This window comes from Lonchura striata, chromosome 14 (genome assembly GCF_050655825.1).
Source record: "Lonchura striata isolate lonStrDom1 chromosome 14, ASM5065582v1, whole genome shotgun sequence".
Lineage (NCBI taxonomy): Eukaryota > Metazoa > Chordata > Aves > Passeriformes > Estrildidae > Lonchura > Lonchura striata.
Window position 1 is genome coordinate 244,039 of NC_140716.1, and position 24,537 is coordinate 268,575.

The 24,537-nt window shown below is 42.6% G+C and overlaps 1 protein-coding gene and 1 long non-coding RNA gene across 31 annotated transcripts in view; one reads left to right on the forward strand and one right to left on the reverse strand.

Moving 5' to 3' along the window:
- The window catches only part of GNPTG (N-acetylglucosamine-1-phosphate transferase subunit gamma), a 26,493-nt gene continuing 1,956 nt past the window's right edge, over positions 1-24,537 (reverse strand). For 4 of the 30 annotated variants that reach the window (XM_085591923.1, XM_085591921.1, XM_085591894.1 and 1 more), the window contains 16 exons: positions 23,730-23,784; positions 23,536-23,619; positions 22,421-22,514; positions 21,006-21,120; positions 20,370-20,452; positions 19,975-20,103; positions 18,426-18,507; positions 16,286-17,276; positions 14,538-14,600; positions 14,139-14,175; positions 12,532-14,049; positions 12,132-12,319; positions 9,418-10,369; positions 2,248-2,418; positions 988-1,290; positions 1-554 (listed from right to left, as the gene is read on the reverse strand). In XM_085591923.1, the coding sequence (XP_085448049.1) occupies positions 17,152-17,276; positions 18,426-18,507; positions 19,975-20,103; positions 20,370-20,452; positions 21,006-21,120; positions 22,421-22,514; positions 23,536-23,619; positions 23,730-23,784 (767 nt within the window). In that variant the 3' untranslated portion in view covers positions 1-554; positions 988-1,290; positions 2,248-2,418; ... (4 more) ...; positions 14,538-14,600; positions 16,286-17,151. Of the gene's footprint in view, positions 555-987; positions 1,291-2,247; positions 2,419-9,417; positions 10,383-12,131; positions 12,320-12,531; positions 14,050-14,138; positions 14,176-14,277; positions 14,332-14,422; positions 14,601-16,034; positions 16,199-16,249; positions 17,277-18,425; positions 18,508-19,974; positions 20,104-20,369; positions 20,453-21,005; positions 21,121-22,420; positions 22,515-23,535; positions 23,620-23,729; positions 23,785-24,537 lie in introns of all 30 variants that reach the window. The other 26 variants (XM_085591901.1, XM_085591913.1, XM_085591916.1 and 23 more) reach the window with 26 other exon arrangements.
- Positions 8,675-10,660, forward strand: LOC146766031 (uncharacterized). The gene is made up of 2 exons (XR_014958456.1): positions 8,675-8,914; positions 9,338-10,660. It is a non-coding gene; the product is annotated as an uncharacterized LOC146766031 (long non-coding RNA).

The following is a 24,537-nucleotide window of genomic DNA, read 5'->3' on the forward strand; positions in this document are numbered from 1 at the left end:
TCATTTTGCATCTCCTTTTTATTTAACCTCCCCAAAATCCCATACATATCACAAGGAATGTGCAGTTCTGGTTCCCCCACCCTCCGTACCCTATTTGTACAAAGGACCTGGGCGCAGCACACACTCGAAATTCAACTGAATAAAGCCCGGCTTCAATAATCAGAACAACTGACGTTTGTTTACAAATTAGGTGCAGTTTTGTACGGTGCTGCGTGCCCTCAGAGCCGAGTCGAGGAAAAAGAGCTACAGCACTAGAACCTAAGTTTTAGCAGCCAAGTCATTTGTAATTTGTGCCATAAAGTAAACAAAGCATAACTACAGTATTATCTGCTGAAGTTCTCCACTGTGGATTTCGGGTACAGCAGCACGTGCTTTACTCCCAGCAAAAGCTGCTCAGGTGGGGGGAGCCAGGAAGCCAAGTCTCTCCACTTTGCTGAAAGGAGCCTGGGAGAGAAGAAGCAGTACCTTCCTGGAAGATGGTGTTCAGACAAAGTGGCAAATACAGAATCCGGTGCCACAGGAGGCTCTTGGCTTAACTCCTTGTGGTTTTCAACCTGTTTAAAGCGAAACAAAAAGCAGAAGAGAAAAACAGTGATGAGTATGAAACAAAAATCTCTTCAGCTGCCTTTGTTTTGAGATGAGCTCTGAACTGAGGCTCTGGGAGCACAGGCGTGCAGTCCTGCTAGAACAGAGCTGCCCAGCAGTCTCCCCAGGGGCATCTGGAGTGTTCACACTGCTGAGCTGAGAAAAACTCACCAAACCCAGCCCAGGGGCCTGTGATCCTCCACCCACCCGGGGGAACTCCGGGCGCTGTAAACAGAGGCCACAGCGCACACCAGGCTCTGCTGTGCCCAGTGAGGAGTCTCTGTATGAGCCCTGAGCCCTGGCATTGCCTCCCAAACACCACAGAGACCTCTTGTGTCAACAGAGAAAAGCCCTGGAGCAAACGTGTGTCCCCAGCAGGATCAACAAGAGATGCAGAATTACCTCCTCAATAAAAACGCTGTTTCTGATGGAAATGTAACCTCTGTCGACTGCGAGGATTTCATAGGAATACTGGCTCAAGAATTCAGTGACTTCAGGGATTCCATACCACAGGTTCCTGGGACTGCTTGGGCATCCAGAGCCTATAGTATCGGTTAAACTGGTAGAGCTGAGGATAATTAGCAGCTTTCAGGGACTCGGGATCTTTGTCACAGAGATGGAACGTCAAGCAGGGAGCAAGGGGTTCTCTCGGAGGGTGCAGGAGGCCAGTGAAAACAGCACCAAGGGCCTCCACGACGTCTGCTCCTAGAAAAGCCAAATAAATTAAACTATTGACATGAGCATGGACACTGGGGCAACCTTCCTTACTTTGGGCCTTGCCAGCAGCCCACACAGCCTCATGCAGAAAAGAACTGAACGAGATCAAAAAGTGTTCCTAGTGACCTAGACACGTGCTCCTGGCCGCTGAGGTACCTGAAAAACCCTCCAGACATCATCAGCTCTTGCTGAAGCAAATAATCCACCTTCACTGTGTTGTGCCAAAAACACGCCCGGCCCTTAACAGGGAGAGACCCTGCCAGGCACCGCCTCAGAGAAGAACTGAGCTGTACTGGGGGGGGCACACCCAGCCAACGTGTACGAGTTAAACAGAATTTTCTCTCAGAACTGGGACTTTCAGCACCCCCCAGGTGCTACTCGACTGCCACAGACACACAGAGGGCTTCGTCAGGTGCTCTGCGGTTGGCCAGTCCTGCTCCAAGCCCTGCTGATGCCCCTGTGGTTTTAACGCTGTCCTCAAGGAGGTGGTAGAACCTCACAGTGTTTGCCCCTGGAGCTCAATTTCTGAAGTTTTCCTTGGGAAATGCACCCACTTCCTACTTAGCAATGCAGTCCCCTCTCCCTGCTCTCGGGAAGAGCTGCCCATAGGCACGGGAACCACCTTCCTCTCCTGATCGCCACGCTCTGCCCTTAAAACGCTGTGTTACTGAGGCCAGCTACTTCCACACCAAGACTGTCCATGCAGGGACAGTGTCCCTTCTCTTCAGGGTCAGGGAAAAAGGGCAGAAGCACCTACAGAGCTTCAATGCCCCTCTTGAGCACAACGCACCGTGAATCTGAACCTCCTGCGGCCTGCAGGGAAGATAATAAAATGTCTCAAGGTAAAAAATGATAAATGGTAAAAAATTATTACAAGAGGGTAGAAATGATGCCGCTTTCACTCCACTGCTAGAAATGACACATAAAACATAAAAAAACCTGTACCTGTTCCGTTTTCAGACTGAAACAACAGCATATTCCTGGCTGCTAATGCAGCAGGGACAACAGCACTGAAGGGAAATGTTTGGATAATCACGTCTTCATTCAAAGAGAACACAATTCCTTCATCTAAGCCATCACTGCCCTCCATCAGAACAGCCAGCATATCCACGACATCTAATAAGCGAAGGAAAAAATGTAAGCAGAGGATCCAGACTAACTGGGAAAACAACAGAGGTAGAATGCAACATTCCAGGAACACAAGGTTATCTTTTCAGTTCCCAAAAAAAAAGAAAAAAACACAAAAAACAAAACAAACAAAAAACCCCACAAAAAACCTGGCATGGTGGAAGGTGTCCCTGCCCATGGCAGGGGTGGAACTTTAAATAAAGGTGCCTTCCCATCCAAACCCTTCTGGGATTCCACGATTCTGTGAGCAGCCCCAGGCAGAAGGGCTAAATTTCCATTGTGGTTCGGAAATGCTGCTGCAAGAACACAAACAGATTTCAAATACTGTTAAAGTGGCACAACCACATCAAAAATTACGTCTGGGGGTAAAGCGGCAACTCTGCAATTCCAACCTCTGATACCAAGGACACATGGAGTGCTCAATCCGGGGGGAGTTCGGGGTCCAAGTCGGGGTTGTCCTCATGAGCCACCAGCCTGGGGACCCAAAAATCAGGGTGAACCCTGAACTGGGGGGGGGACCCAAAATTGGGGGGGGTCCTGGGAGGTTCTGGAGGGTCTTTGCAACATCCCAGGAGGAATTCTGGGGTGTCAGAGGGTTTTTGGGGAGTCGTGAAGGGAATTTTGGGGGTCTCAGGGAGTTTTTGGGGGGTCCCAGGAGGAATTTCGGGGACCCTGATGGGAATTTTGGGGGTCCCAGGGGGGGTTTTGGAGTCCTGGGGAGAACTTTGGGGGTCTCAGGGGGTTTTGGGGGGGAATTTTGGGGGTCTCGAGTAGAATTTTGGGGGTTCTGGGGGGGTTTTGGGGTCCTGATGGGAATTTTGGGGGCCTCAGGGAGTTTTTGGGGGGGTCCCAGGAGGAATTTTGGGGACCCTGATTGGAATTTTGGGGGTCCCTGGGGGGTTTTGGAGTCCTGGGGAGAATTTTGGGGGTCTCAGGGGGTTTTTGGTAGAAATTTTGGGGGTCCCGAGGAGAATTTTGGGGGTCCTGGGGGGTTTTTGGGTTCCTGAAGAGAATTCTGGGGGTCTCAGAAGGCTTTTGGGCGTCCCAGGAGGAATTTTGGGGACCCTGATGGGAATTTTGCGGGTCTCAGGGTGGTTTTTGGGTCCCAAAGGGAATTTTGGGAGTCCCAGGGGGAGTTTTGGAGTCCTGGGGAGAATTTTGGGGGTCTCAGGGGTTTTTTGGGAGGAATTTTGGGGGTCCCGAGTAGAATTTTGGGGGTCCTGGGTGGAGTTTTGGGTTCCTAAAAAGAATTCTGGGGGTTTCAGGGGGCTTTTGGGGGTCCCAGGAGGAATTTTGGGGACCCTGATGGGAATTTTGCGGGTCTCAGGGTGGTTTTTGGGGTCCCAAAGGGAATTTTGGGAGTCCCAGGGGGAGTTTTGGAGCACTGGGGAGAATTTTGGGGGTCTCAGGGGGTTTTTGGGAGGAATTTTGGGGGTCCCGAGTAGAATTTTGGGGGTTCTGGGGGGTTTTTGCGGGTCCTAGGTGGAATTTCAGGTGTCCTGGGGATAATTTTGGGGGTTCCAGAGGGGTTTTGGGGGTCCCAGGGGGATTTTGGGGTCCCGGGGTTTTTCTGGGGGTCCTGGGGGTGTTTTTGGGGGATCCCGCTGGGTTTCTTTGGTGGTCCCGGGGCTGTTTTTGGGGGATCCCGCTGGGTATTTTTGGGGGTCCCGGGAGTGTTTTTGGGGTCCCCCCCTCACCAGTCCCTAGCCGGTTCCACTCCCCGGTTCCCGGTCAGCGCCAGCGCCTTCGCCCTGCGGGACCGGGGGGCTCCCGGTTATGTCTGGGAGGTTTTTTGGCCTTTTCCCCATTTTTTGCCTTTCCCGCATTTTTGGGCTCCTAAACCGTTTCTTTGAGCGATTTTGCACATTTCCAGATCTTTTTCCCACTTTTCGGCTCTTTCGCCGACTTTGGTCGCTCCCCGCCAATTTCCGAGCTCCCCGATCCCATTTTCGCCCTTTCTTCCCCAATTTTTGGGCTCTTTTCCCATTTTTGGTCACTCTCCCCCCATTTCCGCGTTCCCCCATCCCGATTCCGGCCTCTTTTTCCCGCTTTTTGGCCTTGTTTTCCCGTTTTTTACCTTTTTTTCCCCATTTTTCTGGGCTCTCGCCCGGCACATTTCCCGCGTCCGGGCCCTCCAATGGAGGCCGCGCATGCGCAGGAGCGACCACAGAGACGGTCCATAGAGATGAATGGGAGGTCCTCCAGGACCATAGAGATGAGCCGGAAATGCTTTAAAACCATAGAGACGAACAGGAAGTCCGCCGAAAACCATAGAGACTAACCGGAAATTCTTTTAAAACCATAGAGACGAACCGGAAGTCCGCTGAAAACCATAGAGATGAACCGGAAGTTCCATAATACCATAGAGACGAACCGGAAGTTCGCCAGAAACCATAGAGATGAGCCGGAAATTCTATAAAACCATAGATATGAACTGAAAAGCGTCCAGAAACCATAGAGACGAGCCGGAAGTTCAATTTTTGTGGAGAAATGACGGGAGACAAGCCTATTTTATAATGCTAATAAGTTTCAGTTTATTCCAAGCACGCATGTACAGTTATACCCGTTATAATGAAGCTCATGCATAATGCAAAACTGAAGCTCCTCATTGGTGTCTCTAGAACAGGTCGAGCCCGCCTTTGGGGCTTTCTCTGCTTGCTTTGTTTTCCCTCACACTTATCTCTTTGCTGACCGTTCCGCTGCTGGGAACCAGCTCACCCAAGGATGTAAGGCGCCACCACCGAGCTGCCTTCAGCCCAAAACCGACCCAAAAGTACCCCTAAATCGTCCTAAAAATACCCCCAAAAAACACACCCAAAAATACCCAAGTCCTCCTAAAAACACCCAAAAACCTCACCATAAAATGCCCCAAAACCCACCAAAAAATACCCCAAAGCCCTCTCAAGAATACCCAAAAACAATGCCCAAAACCACCCTGAAACCCCAAATTAACCACTCTGAACCCCAAAACATCCCTGAGCTCCCCATACCCCAAAATTTCCTCCCCAAACCCCAAAATTCTCCCCCGACCCCCAAAATTCACTTCTGGGTCTCGTCCTTGGTGTCCGGCGGCTGCCGGGGCCCCCCCAGGCCCGCGGGCGGCGCCCCCAAACCCGGGGGGAGTTCGGGGTCCGAGTCGGGGTCGTCCTCATGAGCCACCAGCCCAAAAATCGCCAAAAACCCGCACGCTCGCGGCGCTGCTGACCCCACGGCCCGTGTTCACGGCATCGTAACCGCCGCGGAAAATCCCGTCGGGGGGCGCCGGCGGTGCGGGCAATTCAGGCAGTGTAAAAAACAGACACGGGTCCTCGAATTTCAATGTCCTCGTTTTCGCGCCCTCTCGAGAAGGTCAAGCGAGTCCGCGCCACGCCACTCCCAAGATGGCGGCCGCGGGCGGCGGGCTGCAGTGCTGCTCTCTGCCCACACGGCGGCAGCACCGCGCCGTCAGCAGCGAATGCCCCAAAGATCCGCGCGGGAAAGAACGGAACAAAAAACCTGCCTCTGACCCGATAGGAACCGAAAGAAAAAACCTTTCCTCTTAAACTGCATTTCAACAGAGTTTATTTTTATATTTTTCATATTTATATTCACATTCGGATTTGTAATGGATACTGATGGAAAATTGTATTTCTTATATTTATTCCTATTCTATTTTATTCTATTTTATATTTTTATACATATCTTAATAGATTGCTTACATATTTCTATAGTTAGATTTAGATTTCTAAAAGGTTTATATTGCTTAAAATAAAACCCTGCCTCTATCCAAGTAAAAATCTTTTTAAAAACACCTATATTTGAACTCCGTTTAAATTTATTTCTATTTTTCGCATTTATAGTCAAATTTACATTTTACATGTAGATTGATGTATGGTGTTATTTATAGTCTATCTCTTCCTAATACTTATTTTTATTTCTATTTTATATTTGTGTATATATATCTGTATACATTGAATATATATTCCCAAATTTAGAACGATATAAAAATAAAATGTATATTCATACTTTTTCCATTAAAGCCCTCCCTCTAACCAAAAAAAACAATAAAAAGCCCTTTCTATAAACGATACTTGAATATTTATGTATTTTTTTCATCATTACAGTCACATTTGCATTTCTACTTTATATTGATGCCTTTATAAATATATATTATATATAATGATGTAGCAAGATAGATAAATTTTTATTTAAATTCTGTTTTGTACATACTGCTAATACTTATATTTACCCACCTTTGAATTTTTATATAGATCTTAACGTATTTAAAATATATTTATATACCAAGATTTCTTATTTTATTTTAATTTTATTCATAATTACTTCAATAAAACCCCTACCTACTACCAAATAGAAAATAAAATCCCCTTTATTTTAAACTATATTTAAATATTTCTTTATTTCTATTTTTGATTTTTACAAGTACTTATATATTCTATCACAATATTTTGAAGTACTACATTTCAATATATAATATTTATGACATGGAATGTGTTATAATAAGACACATGCAGTAAAACATGCATTATGTACTATATTGACTCCTATTACTTTGTAATTTTTATATATCCACATGTATTAATTATACATTTCTATATGCATATTTATCGTTATAATCTATATTTATATGCATATAAACATATAAAATACTCTATATCAAATAATGTAATACCTAATAGTAATGGATAGCATTATTTATGTTACATGTTTAATTTATATGTTTTCCGTTTATATTTAAAATTGAAGTTTTATATTCTCATTTTCATGTTTATGCATTTATTTTGTTTCATTAGTTATAGTTAAAACTTTGCAGTTATAATCTAATTCCTAAAAATAAAATGTCAAAACAAACAGCATCAAATTCCCACCAATACCGTCCAAAAAATTCAGAAAGGCTCCACTAGCCAACCAACTACCAGCAAAAACCCATACTACACTCCTTTCACTAGAAGCTCTTATCACGCACGTCACAAAAACAAAACAAACATTTTAAAAAAGACCGATAGAAACCCACACAGCAAATCACAAAAACCACCAAAAATAAAAAATAAAAGCCAACTAACTTACCATACTCCAAACCATAACCAGAGACTCCCAACGTTTCTAAAAAAAAATAACCAAAACTCTACCACTACACTAACTCATAAAGAGAACCCAATACTCTATAAAATGAACTAAAAAACCCCACCAAATAATTACAGATATAAAAGAATCGAAACCACAAAGAAACAAAAAAATCACCACCCAAATAAAATAAATACCTGAAGAGACCCACCATGGAAATGCCCATGTTCCCAAAAATAAAACCAATAAAAAACAGCAACCAAATACATCAAACTACCAAAAAAAAAAAAAAAAAAAAATTAACAACAACAAAATAAGTATTCCTAACTCAAGAACCAAAAGATGCCTCAAACCCTCAAAACACAAATACCACCTAGAAATAAACACGTCGCCAAAAGAGAAATGTAACCATAAACAATATCTCCCAAGTTCTCTGCAACAATGAAACATACACGGCAATCAAATAAGCCAAGTAAATGAAACCCCTATAATATAATAAACAAGAATGCAATCATCAATATTAAAAAACAACTCACCGATTAACTCCAGGGCACTCCCTCAAGCCCACCAAAACAAACACTACGCACTCGCGATAATAAAAGCCTCCACAACCGTATTAAAAACCTACCCTCTACTTCATGCTACGACCCATAAAAACCATTGGAAACCTTTAAAAACACATCCTTTAAAAACATAAGAACCGATCAAAAAGAAACCCAACAACAACACTCAACCCCCAAAAAAACCTTGTCACGAGCACCCGAAGCAACAACCGTAACAACCAAGAAGTGCCCGGGGCCCTTCTCCTACAGCGACGCCGATCAAAAGCCACCGATCCCAGGAGCTCCTCAGGAGCGCCTCAAAACCACCGCAGCGAGGGAGGCTGGAAGATGCGGAGCCGCGCTCCCGGCCCCGGGCGCAGCGCGGCTCCGGCAGGAAAGCGGCTCCTCCGGCAGGCAGGGGCGGCGCCGCGCCGGCAGACCCCCGCCCGCTGCCCCCGGCCCGGCGGGGCCGGCACCGGGCCCGGGGGGCCCCGGCGGCGCCTGAGCCCCGCGCCCGGAGCGGACGGAGCGGCGGCACCGGCCGGCACCGGCGCGGCGCCCGCGCCGCCTCCCCCGCCCGCCGGCCCGGCCAAAGCTCCGCTCGGCTCCGCACGGCTCGCACCGGCGCGGCTCCGGCGGGCCCGCGGCAGCCCAGCCGCGCCCAGCTCCCCTTCCGCCCCGGCCAGCCCCGGCACTGCCGGCAGGGCTCCGCGCCGCACCCTTCGCTGCCGGGCCGGGGGCAGAAGAAGCGCCCCGAATGCAGCGGCACAGCCCGATCCCCGCCCTGCCAGCGCTGCCACGGCTGCAGCTCCCTTCCTCTGCAGCCCCGACTCTGACACCACGCTGCGGCGCTCACCTCACCCCAACAAGGGAAAAGAAATGTGCGCTCCCCTTCAACTGCGTCCCCTAGAAGAACAGAAAAGAAGCAGCTTGCCTCAAACGATGGCAAAAGGGGGCTTTTTACCTCAATCCAAACCCCTTCAAGGGAGGGACAGCAGGGCAGCCCCCTCAATTTCAACCTCAGGATGATGGAATCGGGGGAGCTACCCTCAAGTCAAACTCATCATACGACAACAATATTTGTCCCCTTCCATTTAAATATAACGCAGAGATTCCCTATCTCCCCTCTGATATCCTGGAAAAGGCAGGTTTTCCTTCAATAAATACCCTCAAAACCACAAGTGAAGGGGGATCCCCCACTAGTTCAGTCACGGTCCATAATGGAAGAGAAGCCAGTACCCTCAAAAGTTTGAATTTATTTTGTCCGCAAAATCCTTTTTTTTTTTTTTTTTTTCCCCCCACAGGAGCACCTTGGAGGGATTGGCAAGAAGAAATTTAAATGGGAAAGGAGGAAAGTCCCCGCTACAAAGGCGCACCGGCTCACCTGCTTGGCTGCTGCTTCTCGGCACAAAGGTTTGTCCCTCAGCTCCTCCTTTGGGCAATGTTCCACGTATCCAAGTGTGTATCCAGGGGATTCCCCGGACCCTGTCCAAAGCACCCACCGTCCTTCCAGGAGACAGCCCCAGGAGCTCCCCATAAACTCCTCTTCTCCAGCAGCTCCGTGCTAAAGCCAGCAGAGGCAAACCCTCGCCCTAAAACAACCTCCCCCCGGCAGGAGCCGCCCCCTCCTCCTCAACCTCACAGCTCACACCTGGGGCTGCTCTGAGCCCTCCTCATCCTCACAGCTCACACCTGCCGCTGTTGCCGCCCTCCAACAGCGTCTCTCCGTCTCCAGCACACAGCCCACTCCTCACAGACACAGATCCAACAGAAATCTGCTACGGGTGTTGGCTTTTCTTAATCCATCTGGTTACACAATTAAAACACATACATGCATTGATGGCCATTGAGAGAAAGCTTTCCCCTGGAGAAAACAGTCCTTTTGGTAGCACACTTTTATACACCTTCGGAAAAAGCAGAATCAGCACCAACTCCTAAGATCCCTGCTGAGGAACCCAGCCCTCCTTGGGACACCCAAAGCAGCAGACCTCGAAAAAGGAGGGGAAAAGTCAAGCTTGGAGTGGAAAAAGAGGATAGAAGTACAGCAGCCTTTAAAAATGCCTACACGGAGCAGGAATGGGAACAAGTCACATTTATTCTTTCCTTGCTTTCTGTAATGACATAAATAGGAAGTAAAAACGCGTTAAAGAAAAGGCAGAGCTAGGATTTTACAGGTCTTTATTTTGGCAGGCTGCATGACAAACTCCTCTTCTGGGACTGCAACGCCTTTTGGGGAATGGCAGAGAACGGAGGCAAAAGGTGCCGGGGAGCCCTTTCTGTTCCCTTCAGCCCCTGCAGCTGCTCCACTGGTTTCAGGGCACTTGCTTGGTTCGTTCCTAGAGAAAAAGGCTAGGGCATGATTTTCAAAACTACTACCCATTCCCAGACAGATTTTCCTACATTCCTGCATGTCCAAATGCATATTCATCATTTTGGTACATCCCATTCCTCACTTCGTATGCTAATCATTTCAAAAGCTATTAAGCATGAAGTTTGGTCCCTGAAATTAGTCAGTGGTCCCTTTCATGGGGGTGGGTCCCAAAATAAGGAAGTTAATGAAGCCTGCCTCGTTCTGGCCTTTCTACCTTTTCAATGAAATATGACGAATGAACTCTTGGCAGAACTCCCATTCATTGTCTTCACTTGGTTTCAGAACAGAGGAGGCCTACAATAGTCTTATGTTTGGAAAAGCTATTTGTCAGTTTCTGTATTCTTTGTTATAAAGCCAGCTAACTAAACATTGTGCTAACAAGCAATCAATTACTAGTTAACTACTAAGTCTTAACTTCTTGAAGGCCTACTCATTTATTTTAATTAACTCTAGTGAAGCTTGTCTCTAACTAAAATCTTAGCTCCTCTAAAACCTCTAAATCCCTTAAAATTTACGTTTCAATGTGATTAACTCTTGGTTGTATCATTATTTGACTGGTGGGGTTGATGGGAGTACTGGTGCCATGGTTGCTGGATATTGCTATTGCTACCTGCCAGCTATATTGCTAATTAGGGGCCCTATATCTGTTAGCAAAAAGATGAAAAACTGCATGTCTGGTGCAGCAGTAGAAAATTTCAGGCTCCTGGGGAGCAAGTAATTTTCTTTAAATAATTTTTTAAAGGTTTTTTTGTTTTGTGCTTTTTTTTGTTGTTTGTTTTTTTTGTTTGTGTTTTTTGATTTTTTTGTTTGGTTTGTTTTTTTTTTTTGTTTGTTTGTTTGTTTTTTTTACTCCCAGGGAGCCTGAAAGCTCTTACTGCTGGTTTCTTAAAGCTAGAAAGGAAAGCAGAGTTAGAAATAAAGGTAGAAACAGAGAGAAACAAAGGGTTAAAAAAAAGTTGAAGCTGGAGAGAAAAAGAGAGATTGGAAAAAAAGAACTAGGAAAACAGTGACAAAGTGAAAAAAGAAAGAGAGTGAAAAATGAGAAGGATTACAGTGAAAGAGTGAGAGTGAAAAAAAGGAAAAAAAAGGAGTTAAAGTTAGAGAGAAAAAGAAATAAAGAGTAAAGTATCAACTATAGAGAGAAAAATAAATAGTTGGAAATGGAAAGGAAGAAGGAGGAGGGAGGGAGGGAAGAAGGAAAAAGAAATATAAGGAAATAGAGAAGTAGAGAGACAGAGTTAGAAACAGTGAGAAATAGAAACACAGAGTTAGGGACAGACATAAATGAAGTCAGAGATAGAAAAGTAAGATGAGAAGTAATGGAAGAAATACAATGAAAAAAAAATTACTAAACCACACCAAAGAAAGACAGGAGCCAAAGCCAGAAGGTGAGGGAGCAGGGGCATCATTACTAGGGTTTATTCAACTTTATTGAATGAATTTTTTTATTTATACTTCATCGAAACAAATGGAAACAATGGATACAAATGAAAGCACAGATACTATCCATATACATGCATAAATACAGAGCAATACATAGAAATGCAGCAACAAATGCAAATACAGAACAACACAGGGCAATAAAAACCAAACACATTAACACAATATGATCTTTTTTCTATTTTAATTACATTTTGTTTTATTGTTAGAGGAAACCCAAAACAAAGATTACACACACAAAACAATACTCATCCACCACGAGCACCTTCTTCACGTTACAAACTCACCATTGCTCTCATCTCAACTGCTCCGTTACACCCCAGCAATCATTGTTCCTTGGGAACGTGGCTCTCGGGAACCTCCAAAAAATCCTCCTGCCTGACAAAAACCCCTGTTCTGGGCCGGCCCGTATCCAAACTTTGGCAATGAACGTCGCTCGCAGACTGGCCAGGACCGAGGGAAAAAAAAACCCCATCTGGGGGAGAAGAAAAAAAAAAAACCACAGCTGGGGATTTTTTATTCTAAATTTAAAAATTAGTTAAAAAGCCTGAATGGCAAAATCACACACACAACGTTAGAACCGGTCAACATACTCTCAGACCTGCAGACACGAGCACACACAAACTCTCACAGACAATCACACTCTCTCACACACTCTTCTGTTTACACACTGACTGCCACCCTTACTTGAAACACTACGCTGAAGAATATCCTTCAACACATCATCTGACTGCAGCTCCTCAATGTCAAATGGTAGACTCCAGGAAAACATGTAGGGACACGGGGACCTGCGAGACAATGGGAGGCGGTCAACAACTGACTATCTGACAGCTAGGAGCTATTCCCACTCCGGGCCCAAAATTTTTGTACCCAAAACCCCATAGAAGACAGATGAATTGCAAAGTCTTATAAATGCTCTACCTAAGCATGACTACGTGCCCAGGCAGGGCAGCTCCTATCATGATTGGCACAACAGAGGCGCATACAACATAAACAAGATAGGTACATACAATGTGAGTACGCGCAATATAAGCCAACATAGGTACACAGAGCATAAGTACATACAATATAAGCCAACAGAGATACAATATAAGTGAGGATTTGACATAACTCTCCTGAGCCCTATACCCTTTGAGAAGGTGGAAGCTACAGAACTACTGCAGTTACGTGATGAGGGTCTAATATGCTCCCTATGGAAGACCAAGAGAATGGCACGGGATGAGAAGGCACTACCAAAGGTGAGAAGGAAGATGGATGAGAACATCTCATGTACTTCTTCCTGCCCCAAAAAGTAAAACTGCAAAGATGCCGGAATAAGTGATATCCGGGATGGTGCGTGAGTAGAATACGGCCAATACGGCATAGAATGATGCTGCTAAAGCATGGAGATGTAACAAAGGCCTATGACACAGAAATCAATGGACACAGACACCATAACACAGACACGGACACCATAACACAGACACAAGTGGAAACTGCCTGGCAGTTTCACCTTATGGACCCAAGATTCCTAGCCCAAAATGAGCCATGGGCTGATGATGCCAAAGGAAAGAAAGCCCTACGGCAATAGCACATGATGATGAAATGTAACTCCTTTCAAGATGTTAGTGCCAAAGCATTTAAGAAGAAGCCTAAGAAGCTCAGTAGGCCTAGAGAAGAAAGCAATGACTAGAGGGTGACCATGGCTATAGCTGCAGACCTGAAGGCGGGCTCCTTGGGTGAAAAGATCCATGACGACGTCAAGAGTTGATGAAGACTGCCAACGCAAACCTCGTGAGAATGTGGAGATGGATCAAAACTGTCCTGCCCAGTGAAGACTCTGGTGAGGCTGAGGAGAAACCCTCTCCCCCTTTGCTTCCGAGGGGCCCGTCCCACTATGGACCTCTCCTCTAAGCTAACATCAAATTGCCTCCTGTGACAGTAATGGCTTTTCCCCTTCTCCCACCTATTGGCACCAGCACTTAGCTTTTGCAAGACGACTGGACAGAACCCAATGTCAGTTTGACATGGACGACGAGACATTCTCTACATCTGCTTTGGTGCTGCTGTTTCCAAACTTCAACTACGCGCCACCTCACGGTACCTAAGACAAAGCAGAAAATGCAACTAGCACCCTCCAAAAGAGGAATCCCCAGAACTCTGACACACCACTGCCCAAGCTCATCTGAAATCTTGATTCAACTCCACAGGCTGCCCGGAAGATACCTGCAAAACGAAAAAGTACAAGCTTAGCATGCTGCTGCATAACAGTCACTTATGAGTCACTCTGCCTAAATGCCGACTCACCCACTCACCTCTGTTCCTTCACACACCTAGGGCAGTGGACAGCACCTGCAAAGAAACAAAGCAAAAAATACCACACTGAGATACTGTGAAAACACCACCACCCTAACCTGACAAGTATGCCCACCCATACCTGAGGCTTCTACCCACCTGGCCTCAGACATCTGGGACCAGAAACATATTGCAAGAAGACTGCCTAAAATTCTAAAAAAAAACAATAGTGGATGCTTAGAGTTTACCCAGAAACTGCAAACTGAGCAAAAACAACTGCTTCTGTCTGCTGCTCAATGCTCACCTCACCCACTTCAGTGTGACTGCTGCTATCCCACATAACTTCATAAAACTAAGGACAAAGAACAGTGCTATAACACTTGTGTTTGCTTCCCCTGCAAAAACAAACAGTGACTGACCTTCTCAAGGAAACCTGCTGAATGGGGATGGAGCGGTCTGCTATGAATTGAGACCATCTGAATCTGAAAGAAAGTTAGGACTAATGTCAAACAGCTGCAGGACAACTTAACAGCAACAAACATGTTACGTCAACCTACTAATATAATCTAGAGCCCAACTACACCCTGCATTACCCTGCAAGGACTTGTTCTATTGCAGGCTATGCAGCAGGGCAGAGCAGCTCCAGGACAGATATGTGCAGACACAGGACAGGACAGGACATGACAGGGTGGAGAACAATACTAATGATATGAATGGTCCAAGTCTCCTTGGGACCTCTAATTAGGGCTATCTATATTATAAATAAAAATAAGAAAAATAATAGATTCCTGGGCAGCATCAGGGTTTACTACAGGCCTGGCTTGCCCTTGTCTGAGATATTTAGTTCCAGGGCAGATAGAAGTGCCCTGAAATGTAGTTTTAAATCCTTAATATGCTGAAAAAGACAGAGCTTCCATCACATGAATCCCTTAAAACAAGGAAATTAGGCATTTACCTCCATTTAAACTGATGCAATGGCTAATAAATGGCTCCTGTCCTTTAATTTAATCCCCTAAAATATTGGGAAAAGAGGGGTGTTGCTCACTTTAAATCTCTCCAGTGATGAAACAAAATAGGGACAGCTGGCTTCCCCCTCAATTTATGCCTTAGGACAACAAAAAGGGGCAGTGACCCTTAATTCAAACCCGTAAGAAAGCACTGCCAAGGTTTTCCCCTTCTATTTAAAGTGGAAAACAATGAAAAAATGGGAATTGCCTGTCAGAAAGCATGCACCCTTTAAGGTATTTTCTACATTAATGAGTGGAATTACACACAAAAGCAAAAAACTCAGAGCACAATTGCATAGTAAAGAATCATTCCTTTAAAGTTGTCTTCAATATAAACTGAACATAGTCTGTAACTACTAAAATGTCAAATGAAAGTCACCTTAAGCAGCAATTTCATAGACAATTGCATTAGGTATTTTTTAATACAACAATCTGCTAAGAAAAATGATCCATAGAAAAATAATGGGTTGTATAAAATTTTCTTTCAAGTTCAAGTTGATTTGCAATACATCCCGTTCATCCCTACCTGCACAATCCAGAAACGACAACTTTTCCTACCAGTGTAAATTACTACGGCAAAACCGGCACAGAAAACAGCATGAAGAAATCAAACTTGCAAGATAAGGCTGCCGAAAAACTAGAAAACAAAGTTTTTTTCATTACAGTGCCACTACAGCTTTTATTTAACCAGGTGAATGCCAGCAAACTTTTGTCAGCTCCCTCACGGCAGCCGCACTCCCGTCCTCAGTTCTCCTTCAGCAGCTGAAGGGGAGCATTGCTTTCGTGGACCGTGTCTTAGTCCACGATCTGGCCGGAGAGAACTGCTTCCAGTCGCTTGTCGGTCTCTCTTTTCTCTCTGAACACAGACCATAGCAACAACCCCGGGTCTAGCACACTAAGAGGCAGCACCTTCTCCGACGGCCTCTCGTGGTCGCTCCCTATCGACCGGCTTAACGCTCCAAAACCGCGGCCTGGCCTTGCTGCCGGAGAAGGGAACGGGTCCCCCACCCTCCGGGCTCCGCGGTCGTGCCATTCCCCGCCATGCCGCGGGCAGACAAGGGGCTCGCCTTGCCCTGCAACGACTCCTGCGTGAGCGTCGCCAAGGGCTCACGCAGCGTCCCGGCCCCGGTCCCCGTCCTCACCCCGGCCCCTCTCCTCACCCCGGCCCCTCTCCTCACGCCGGCCCCTCTCCTCAGCCCGCGCCTCACACGAGCGGAACGGAAGCGCCAGGGCTCGGCGGGCGGGGCCGCGGCTCAACGCAGCTGCCGCCGTGAGGGAAGGCCGAAAGGACCCTGGGCTCGGGGGGTCGCGAACCGCACCACAGGAGGCGGCACAGCGACCGCAGATGGCGTGCTCGGCGTTCACCGAAGGCTACAGTAATGCTTCCTTCCAGAGTTTGTGTTGGAAGAGTGCATTTTATTCCGTATTAGGTACAGAGAATTGCCAGGTATTTCCTCAACACAACTATGCTTTTGTAACAATTCAGTGATTTCATTGCACCTTTCTGTCACATTCTGACCCCAACTTCCATTTAACCTGCCAGCCAAAGACGACATCGACCTTTGAACACGAGTCGGTGGAGTGGTGTGGTCTGCACTGCTGTGGCCGAAAACGTTTCTTTTTCTGCTAAAGTGTGCCGAGAAAACTTTTTAGCATATACATGAAATAGCATGTTCTTAACACTGTATTTAGTACCTTTCTTAAAAATACCTTGCAGCACTGGTCTTGAGCTGGTTTGTATTCACTCCAGTTTCTACCACACTTGATCAATAAAAATAGCAAAAGCTGGGACTAGGCACGCAGAATCTATAAGTTCGTGCCAAATACTGGTCTTAGCAAAAAAGTGTTACAAATGTTTCAGAAACTAGCAAACTATTCTCATAATAGTGTGTCCTCACTCTACTACATTGGGTTTGCTTTAGGGCAGAAATTGAAACAAAGTCAAGAATACTCACAAGAAAGTAAATCATCTTTGTGGTATAATACATGTTCAGTTTAATTTACATTCTGTACCACCCAAGTTTCTTCAGAGAGTGTAGTTCCAAATTCCTGTATTGCCATGCAGGTGCTCATCATCCTTTGACCCAGTAAGAACTGATGCCACTGCAGTTGCCAGTTGATGACTTACATACTCAACACTGGTATTTCCAGCTGTAAAATTTAGTTTTTTAATATGACATCACTTATTTTGGCTTTTAAATGTCAAAACATTTTTGTCAAAGAATTCACTAAATAATTTTGAAATAAGTCATCTACAGTAAACTGAATTCTGTTTTTAATTGCAGAGTGCTAATCTGCAATAATTAAAAGAATTACTGCAATAATAAACTACCAAACAGGCAGAATATAATATGCAAAATACATCGTTAATAGTTTAAATGTGCAGATAATATGTTCTACAAAATTTTTATATGAGTTTTTTCCTAGAAAAGTTTCTCAAAGCAAAAAGAAAAAAATTAAGTGTATCACTAATTTTAAGCTAATTTAATTAGCTCAAAGGTTCTTTGTTTTGTTGAAGTGCCAATTCTGAACATACAGTCTGTAAAAGAAATGTATATGTGTATATGTACATACATAAATATATGTTTTTATGTATATACATGTGTTCCCGGACATTAAATTCTCCTTTGACAAATAGTACATGTAATAAAGGCCATCATGGTCTGGAATGAGGGAAAACAAACAAACAAACAGAAAACCAAACTACAAACCTCTCAGAAAAAAAAAAAAAAAAAGAAAAAACAACTTGTCTGGAATGAATCCAGATAAACTGTGGCCCTTCACAGCCAGCACTAGTCTTTCCTGCTAAAAACTGCATGTGGTATATGGTACTTACCTAACAGAAATCAAAGAGAGGCAAGAAAGAAACAGGCAACTTGAAAAAGGGAAAAAGCAATACAAAAACATACAGAGAAAACTTCAAGTGTTATGAAAGAAATCAGGCCTTGTGGTTAAAATACAAAGTGGAGTTACTTAACAGACACATTTGTGCTATTATTGATGTAATATAAATTTCCTTTTAAATTGTCACCTTAAGGACTGGAGACAAACTTCAGTTACAACAGCAGTCAAAAATCTTCTATAATGCTAGAATTTCAAGTCATCAACAGATTTTTTGAGGACAAAGTAAGTCCTTGTGCACAGCACTCAAAACCTAAGTATTTATTAAAAATTTTGTCTACTGATTTTTACCTCCATATATGCCAGATTGTTTAACTGTTACTGTAACTGAAAACAGCATTGGGGTATTCACATTCTGAGCAGACAACAATGGAAAAGAATGATACCAGAAAAACTCACCAGAATTTCCTTTGTATGCAATACCATGCTGACCTAATAAAACTCTAAGATTTTTTATTTCTTCAGAAAGTTGCTTGTATTCCTAAGAAAGAAAATACATTAAAAATAGCCCTCCCACTTTTCAAATACATACCTAGATTGGGAGCTTTTAAGAAAAAAATGCCTCTGTGCACAGCTGTTACACCTATTGGCTTGAAGAACTTAAAATGCTTCTTCCAAGAACACAGAGCAAATTTTAGAAAAAGATACATGTCTGTGTTGCCAAAAGAAGAGCCAGCTTTTTTCAAGCCCAAGAATAAAAATTAGAAATGCTTTCTGCAACTATTTAAAATCAGTCCTGGAACTAGCATTTTATCATAGAGCAAATCTTAAATTTGCTTCAGGACTACACTTATTTTATAATAATTGTAATTCTGCAATCTGGAAATTTATCAACTCCTCAGCTCTTGACCTAGTAATTCATGTTCTTGCTCTCAGCAGTTTGTTATCTTACAGAAAGGGGTTGCTTAGTTCTCTTGAGACTCAAAGCCACATACTGCAGAGAAAATCAGAGAAGCCCCTATTTTTTACTGTGTTTTGGTGATTATATGAATAAAGATAGAGCAAAAGAATAAGTATTTAAGATTCTGTGTTTACCAAACCAGCCAATTTATGTCAATTAAGTTATGATGACGCCAGAAAAAGAAATAGAAATTATTAAATACTGCTTCGTTAATGAGTGAAAAAAAAAGTCACATGACTGTTCCAGCTCCTGTGGGATCAAAATGGTGATTTTTATATTAAAATATTTATATTTATATTTATATACTATTATATTAAATTTTTATATTAAAATATTTATATTTATATTCAGCTTAACTATGGTTTTATTGGGTTATATTCATGAATTACTACATGGTGTTTTGTCTTTGCTACATTTTTCGAATAAAAAGACAACAGCAACTGCTTCTTTGCATTATAATGAATGAATTCCCATCCATGCTCTTTTTCTGACGGTCAGGTTGCACTCTTTTAGGCTGAGCACACCTTCTACCTCTATTTTCCCCATTCCAACTCTGTTGCAGAAGAACTGTTTGCATACACAAGAGTCATTCAGAAATAAACACAGCCATTCTGCCTTTTGCTTGTGCAACAGCCAGTGCATTCTTCCACAAGTCTGGGTAATTATCCACCGAGATAATTAAGAGTGTCAACATTCTCGAGGTTGGTTACACATTTATCTTCACTAGTAATTCCTTCCTGTCTCTAGACTGATATTCCCCAGAAAGACTACCTACACGGTGTTCATAACCCAAGCGCATACACCAATTCTTTCATAACCCTATCTTCTAACTGGGCATTCATTTTTGCTGGTTTGTTTTTGACTTAGGGGCTGTAATAAAGATACCGAATCACACTACATGCAGGCTGTTACATATTGAAACCAGAAAAGAAAACCCCATGAGGAGATTCAACTGAACACCAAAGGCATTTACATAATGCTCTCCCACTGATACTATCATATAGCGAAAAGGTGGCAATTCCACATTGTAAATATTACGCTCTATACCTTACTGCACTTTTCCACTGTTTCAAATTCCGGAGTTCTTTTCTTACTCTGTTTTTCAACTTCATTTTCTTCTGTTGCTTTTAGAAGTCCCGCTTCCTCAAAAATCTCTTTCAGAATTTTTTTGTAACCCTAGAAAAGAAAATTTCCAAAAGATGATAGATCAATCTATTCAACTCTCATCTCTGCTTGTAATTTGCACTGGCCATTCCAAATCCTCAACCTTTATTACCAGTTCATATAGCAATTACAGAACATGAAAATTACTATTTGCCAAGTGCAGAATAAATGCATCTACTCCAAAAGGAGAAACTACAGAAGCCAGGTTTGGCTATTTGACAGGATTTTTTTTTTTTTTTTTTTTTTTTACCAAATAGAATTGAAAAGAATTAATAAACCTGGTCGGTTATTAGTTCGTCGTACAGAAGCTGCTCTGCTTCATCCCACTTCCTTTGCAGTGCTTCAGTCAGAGTTGGATAAACTGAAAAATGGAAGTCAAACCATGTAAAACCAGGTGCACTGTCCTGCATTAGTTAATTCCTCCTCTAGTATAATGCAAGAATATTTGTTTTAAGAACTGTATGTTTCTATACACTACACCATCTCTACTGCTTTAAAGAGGTGGGCTTGCACATAAATTGCACTTCACATATTTAAAATTTCTGGAGAATGACCACAAATTTTTCTTACTTCAAGATCCAAGGCCTCATATTCCTTTGCTCAATGTAATTCTAATGGAGCTTTTTTGTAATGTAAGTAAATGGGCAGATACTACAAGGCTTATTCCTACATTCCAAGAAAAGAAAAAAAAAAATTCACTGCGTCTACACTAGGAATAACAAAAAGAAAAAAAAATACAATCTCAAATAAAAAAATTATTTGAGAAATACCTATGTATATAATGACTGGCATTTTAAAAAAATGCTTCATATAATATGTTAACATTTAATACTAATTTCTATTAAGGTACTAACTCAACCTAAAAATGGACACTCTGAGGATAGCTGTTCCACAAAGTATTTTTTAAATCTTACCTAAAAGTGAGTGGGGATGGCACACAAGAGGAGTCTCAAATGTCAGAGAGTAAACACAAGTACTTGGCTCAGACACATAAGCCAATTTATTGCTCTTTCCACAAACCAGATGAACCTAAACATCAGTAAAAACAAAGATGAGCAAAAAATACCTACATGAAACAATACTAACACTGATGATCTATTTGCTGTGTTCCAATGCAAGGAGATGCATTTCTGTACATACTGTCATGTCAAAGCTTCAAGCGCCTTTTTAAATTTTTTTCCGACAGAAAAAGCATCATAGCAAGCACATCATCCATTTATTTTATCAAATGTGAAAATTGTTTTCTCTAATGGGAAGTGACCCTCCCCACCAACCACTGTTCCTTGGACTACTAAGTACCGTATTTCCAGCAAGAATGAAAAGAAAAAGGACAGTGAATAGGACACCTTTAGAATCTCGTCTAACATAAGCACAATTTTATTGGTCAATTTTATTTCTGACCAATGTGCTAATTTAAGAATACAAGACACATCCAGACTGCAGAGAATTGTTTTCATCTTTAGATTTGCAGCACCAATATTTTCTGTCTTCAAACTGAAATGCCAGTGAAAAATTCAATTACAATATCAAAAGTCATCCAAGAATATTAATTCTTTCTGCAGCTTTTATTTGAAATAAAGATGTTAGGCAGGCAACTCCATTAGAGTATAACATTTTCACCTTGGCCATGACATGGCAGCTATGTTGGCAGTTGATTGCAAGAGATTCAACAAGGTAAAGTGCTGGGTAATGCACTTGGATCATAACAACCCTGTGCACTGTTCCAGGCTTGGGCAAGAATAGCTGGAAAGCTGCCTGGTGGAAAAAGACCTGGGGATGCTGGTTGACAGGTGCTACATGTTAGACTTGTGCTCCAGACCCTTCCACAGCTCCACTGCCGTTCTCTAGACAGGCTCCATCACTTCAAAGTCTTTCCTGAAATGTCCCTGGTGCTGCTTGTTCTAACACCATGCTTAGCTTCTCAGCATGCTATTGTTAACTGCCGAATTATTTTCCCTCCTTTTTCCTGGATGTTTTTAATAGTCTGGCATCTTGAATTCAACAAAGAGCTCTTTTTCTTTATTTTGCCTGACACAAATTACAAAGCACACTTTACTGTATTTCTTCAGTAGTAATTATACCATTCTGTCAAGAAAAACAGAGGTGTAAGTAACCGATGAGAATACTTAAGTAAATGTCCTCCAAATTTTATCCTGATTCTAGCTTTCCTCCTCCAGTCATTCACATAGTCCCCACAGGAATTCATCATTTATGTTTTCTATCACAGCTTAAATGATGACTTCTTCAGGATAGGAATGTTTCAGTTTGTAGTCTCACAAGTGTAAGTAGAGTCATGCTGCCTGAATTAGCATTGTCTAAGTTATTATACCTTTGTCTGTCTGCTCTTAGTTTCACAGGAGTCTCCTTCCCTCATCCACATTCCAACAAATGTGTTGTTGTCAATTTCCCATTCGTGCCAGATTCTGAAAAAAGAGGACACTATTTTGTTTTAAGTTACTGGACACAAAAGGATGAACCCTCAGGAAGAAAACCAAAATACCCTTATACCATGTTCAATTTAAGTATATATACTTCACTTCTGTTGTCTCAGTATTTCCATCTCCTACAGCCAACACCTTGGAAGCAGTGGTGTAGTTTGCAGGTTGCTATAAAGGACACATCAACAGCACTTTTTGAGAGCAGAGTTTTGCATCAAATTTCAGTGTGCAAACCATTTGCAGGTAGAAATCTGTTTTTAAGTCCAGTAAAATAAAGTTTATAGATCAATCCCACAACAAATTCCATTAGGCTAAGTACCCTGTGCAACTCAGTTTGATTGCGGGATTTTTAGTGCTGGTGAGAGCACCTACAAAAACTAGGTGTAGTTTTTGCTAGTCCTAAGGCAAATGATACCCTCACCATGGTGATGTACCAGTTTCCTCACATACCAGCCTACTGTTTTGCGCATACGAAAATAAAGAGATATCTATATACAAAATATGTAGAAAAGCAATGGTCTGGTTTATACTTAGATTTATTTTAACTATTATGATTTGGTGGTATTATGATTCAGGGTCTTTAAATAATTTGGGATACTTTTTTTTGGGTCTACACTGAGAGTTTTATAACTTTTTATATTGTTTAACAACCATTAGGCATAAAGCACTCTTTTCCTTTTGTAATATGGCAAATAGTAAATGGCCATGAAATCTATGTTAATATCTGTAGTTAGACATTATTGAATTTCTCACATGAACATATCACACTTGCAGTTGGCAGGAGTTATTAATCATGCTCCAGCTAAAATAGCTGGTTAGTATTTATCAACAACAAAAAAATCTGAATTTTCAAGACAGGGTTTTTTTATGTATAACACCTTGGAAACTGCCATAACCTAAGCTGACCAAAGGAAGATTCTTATTTTTAAAACTGCCTCATGTTTACAATCTATGAAATGGCCTGCTGACAACATAGCTACAACATAAAAAGGTCTAAATGTCTCACCCTAAAATCCCACTATAGGCATTCCATCGAAAAGTCTGCTCATGCTGAGTGACATTATGGAAAGGACAAAACTCATACTTGTACCTTAAAAGGAGAGAAAAGAAACAGAGAATAAGAAATGTTTCAGATTGGAATAAAAAAAAATAGTTAATTCCTAGTAGGTATACAAGCAAATATCCAAATCCATTACTTACGTGGATTCCACAAAACTGAAACACTTGCCAGCAAGCCTAAAGAGATGTGCAGGGCCTAAAAACATTACAGCATGACAAAAAAGAAAAATAATGTTTTAGTTAAATTTAAGCAAGTTACCGTGGTAACAAAAGTGCAAGGAGTATGTGATAAATTAAATTTTCTGCTTTACATAAGGAAATTTTTGTCTTCTATATGAATTACTGTTAGTTCCCTCTAGCACTAATACTGGATTGTGTCACGATCTTGAACATTTTTCATTCTCACTACCCAGTGAAATAGATAAGCCTGATTTGACAACGAAAATGAGAAACCTGTGTAAAAATAAACATTTGGAGGTCAGGTCTATAAAAGGAATCATCAGTGCAGATCCTGCCAAAATCTAACATTGGAATCACTGAAACTCTTGCTTGGCAGCTGTCTGTCTCCAAATTCATCCAAACTCTGCAAGTTTATACTAGTAAAGCTCATTTGTTCAAAATGTTGACAGTGCTGCATATTTAAGTTTCACTGAGATTCTCAAACTGGATATTCTTTTTTGCCATTTGCCTTCGTGGTCTGATCCAGGCAGTATTTAACAAGATAAAACTTCTGCTGTCAGACAGGTCAGCAGTTGTTATATTCTTTTAGTGTTGACTACAAGGCTTGCTATCAAAGAAATCCAAGACAGGTAACTTGTCATTAAAAAGAGGGTGAAAGTTCTGAACTACATGCTTAAGGAGTATTTCAGTATCTCTTGTATAAGGAAATTTACCTTGGAATTACTAAGTATTTATGAGGAAAGAAGGAAAGAGATTACAAAGCACATAA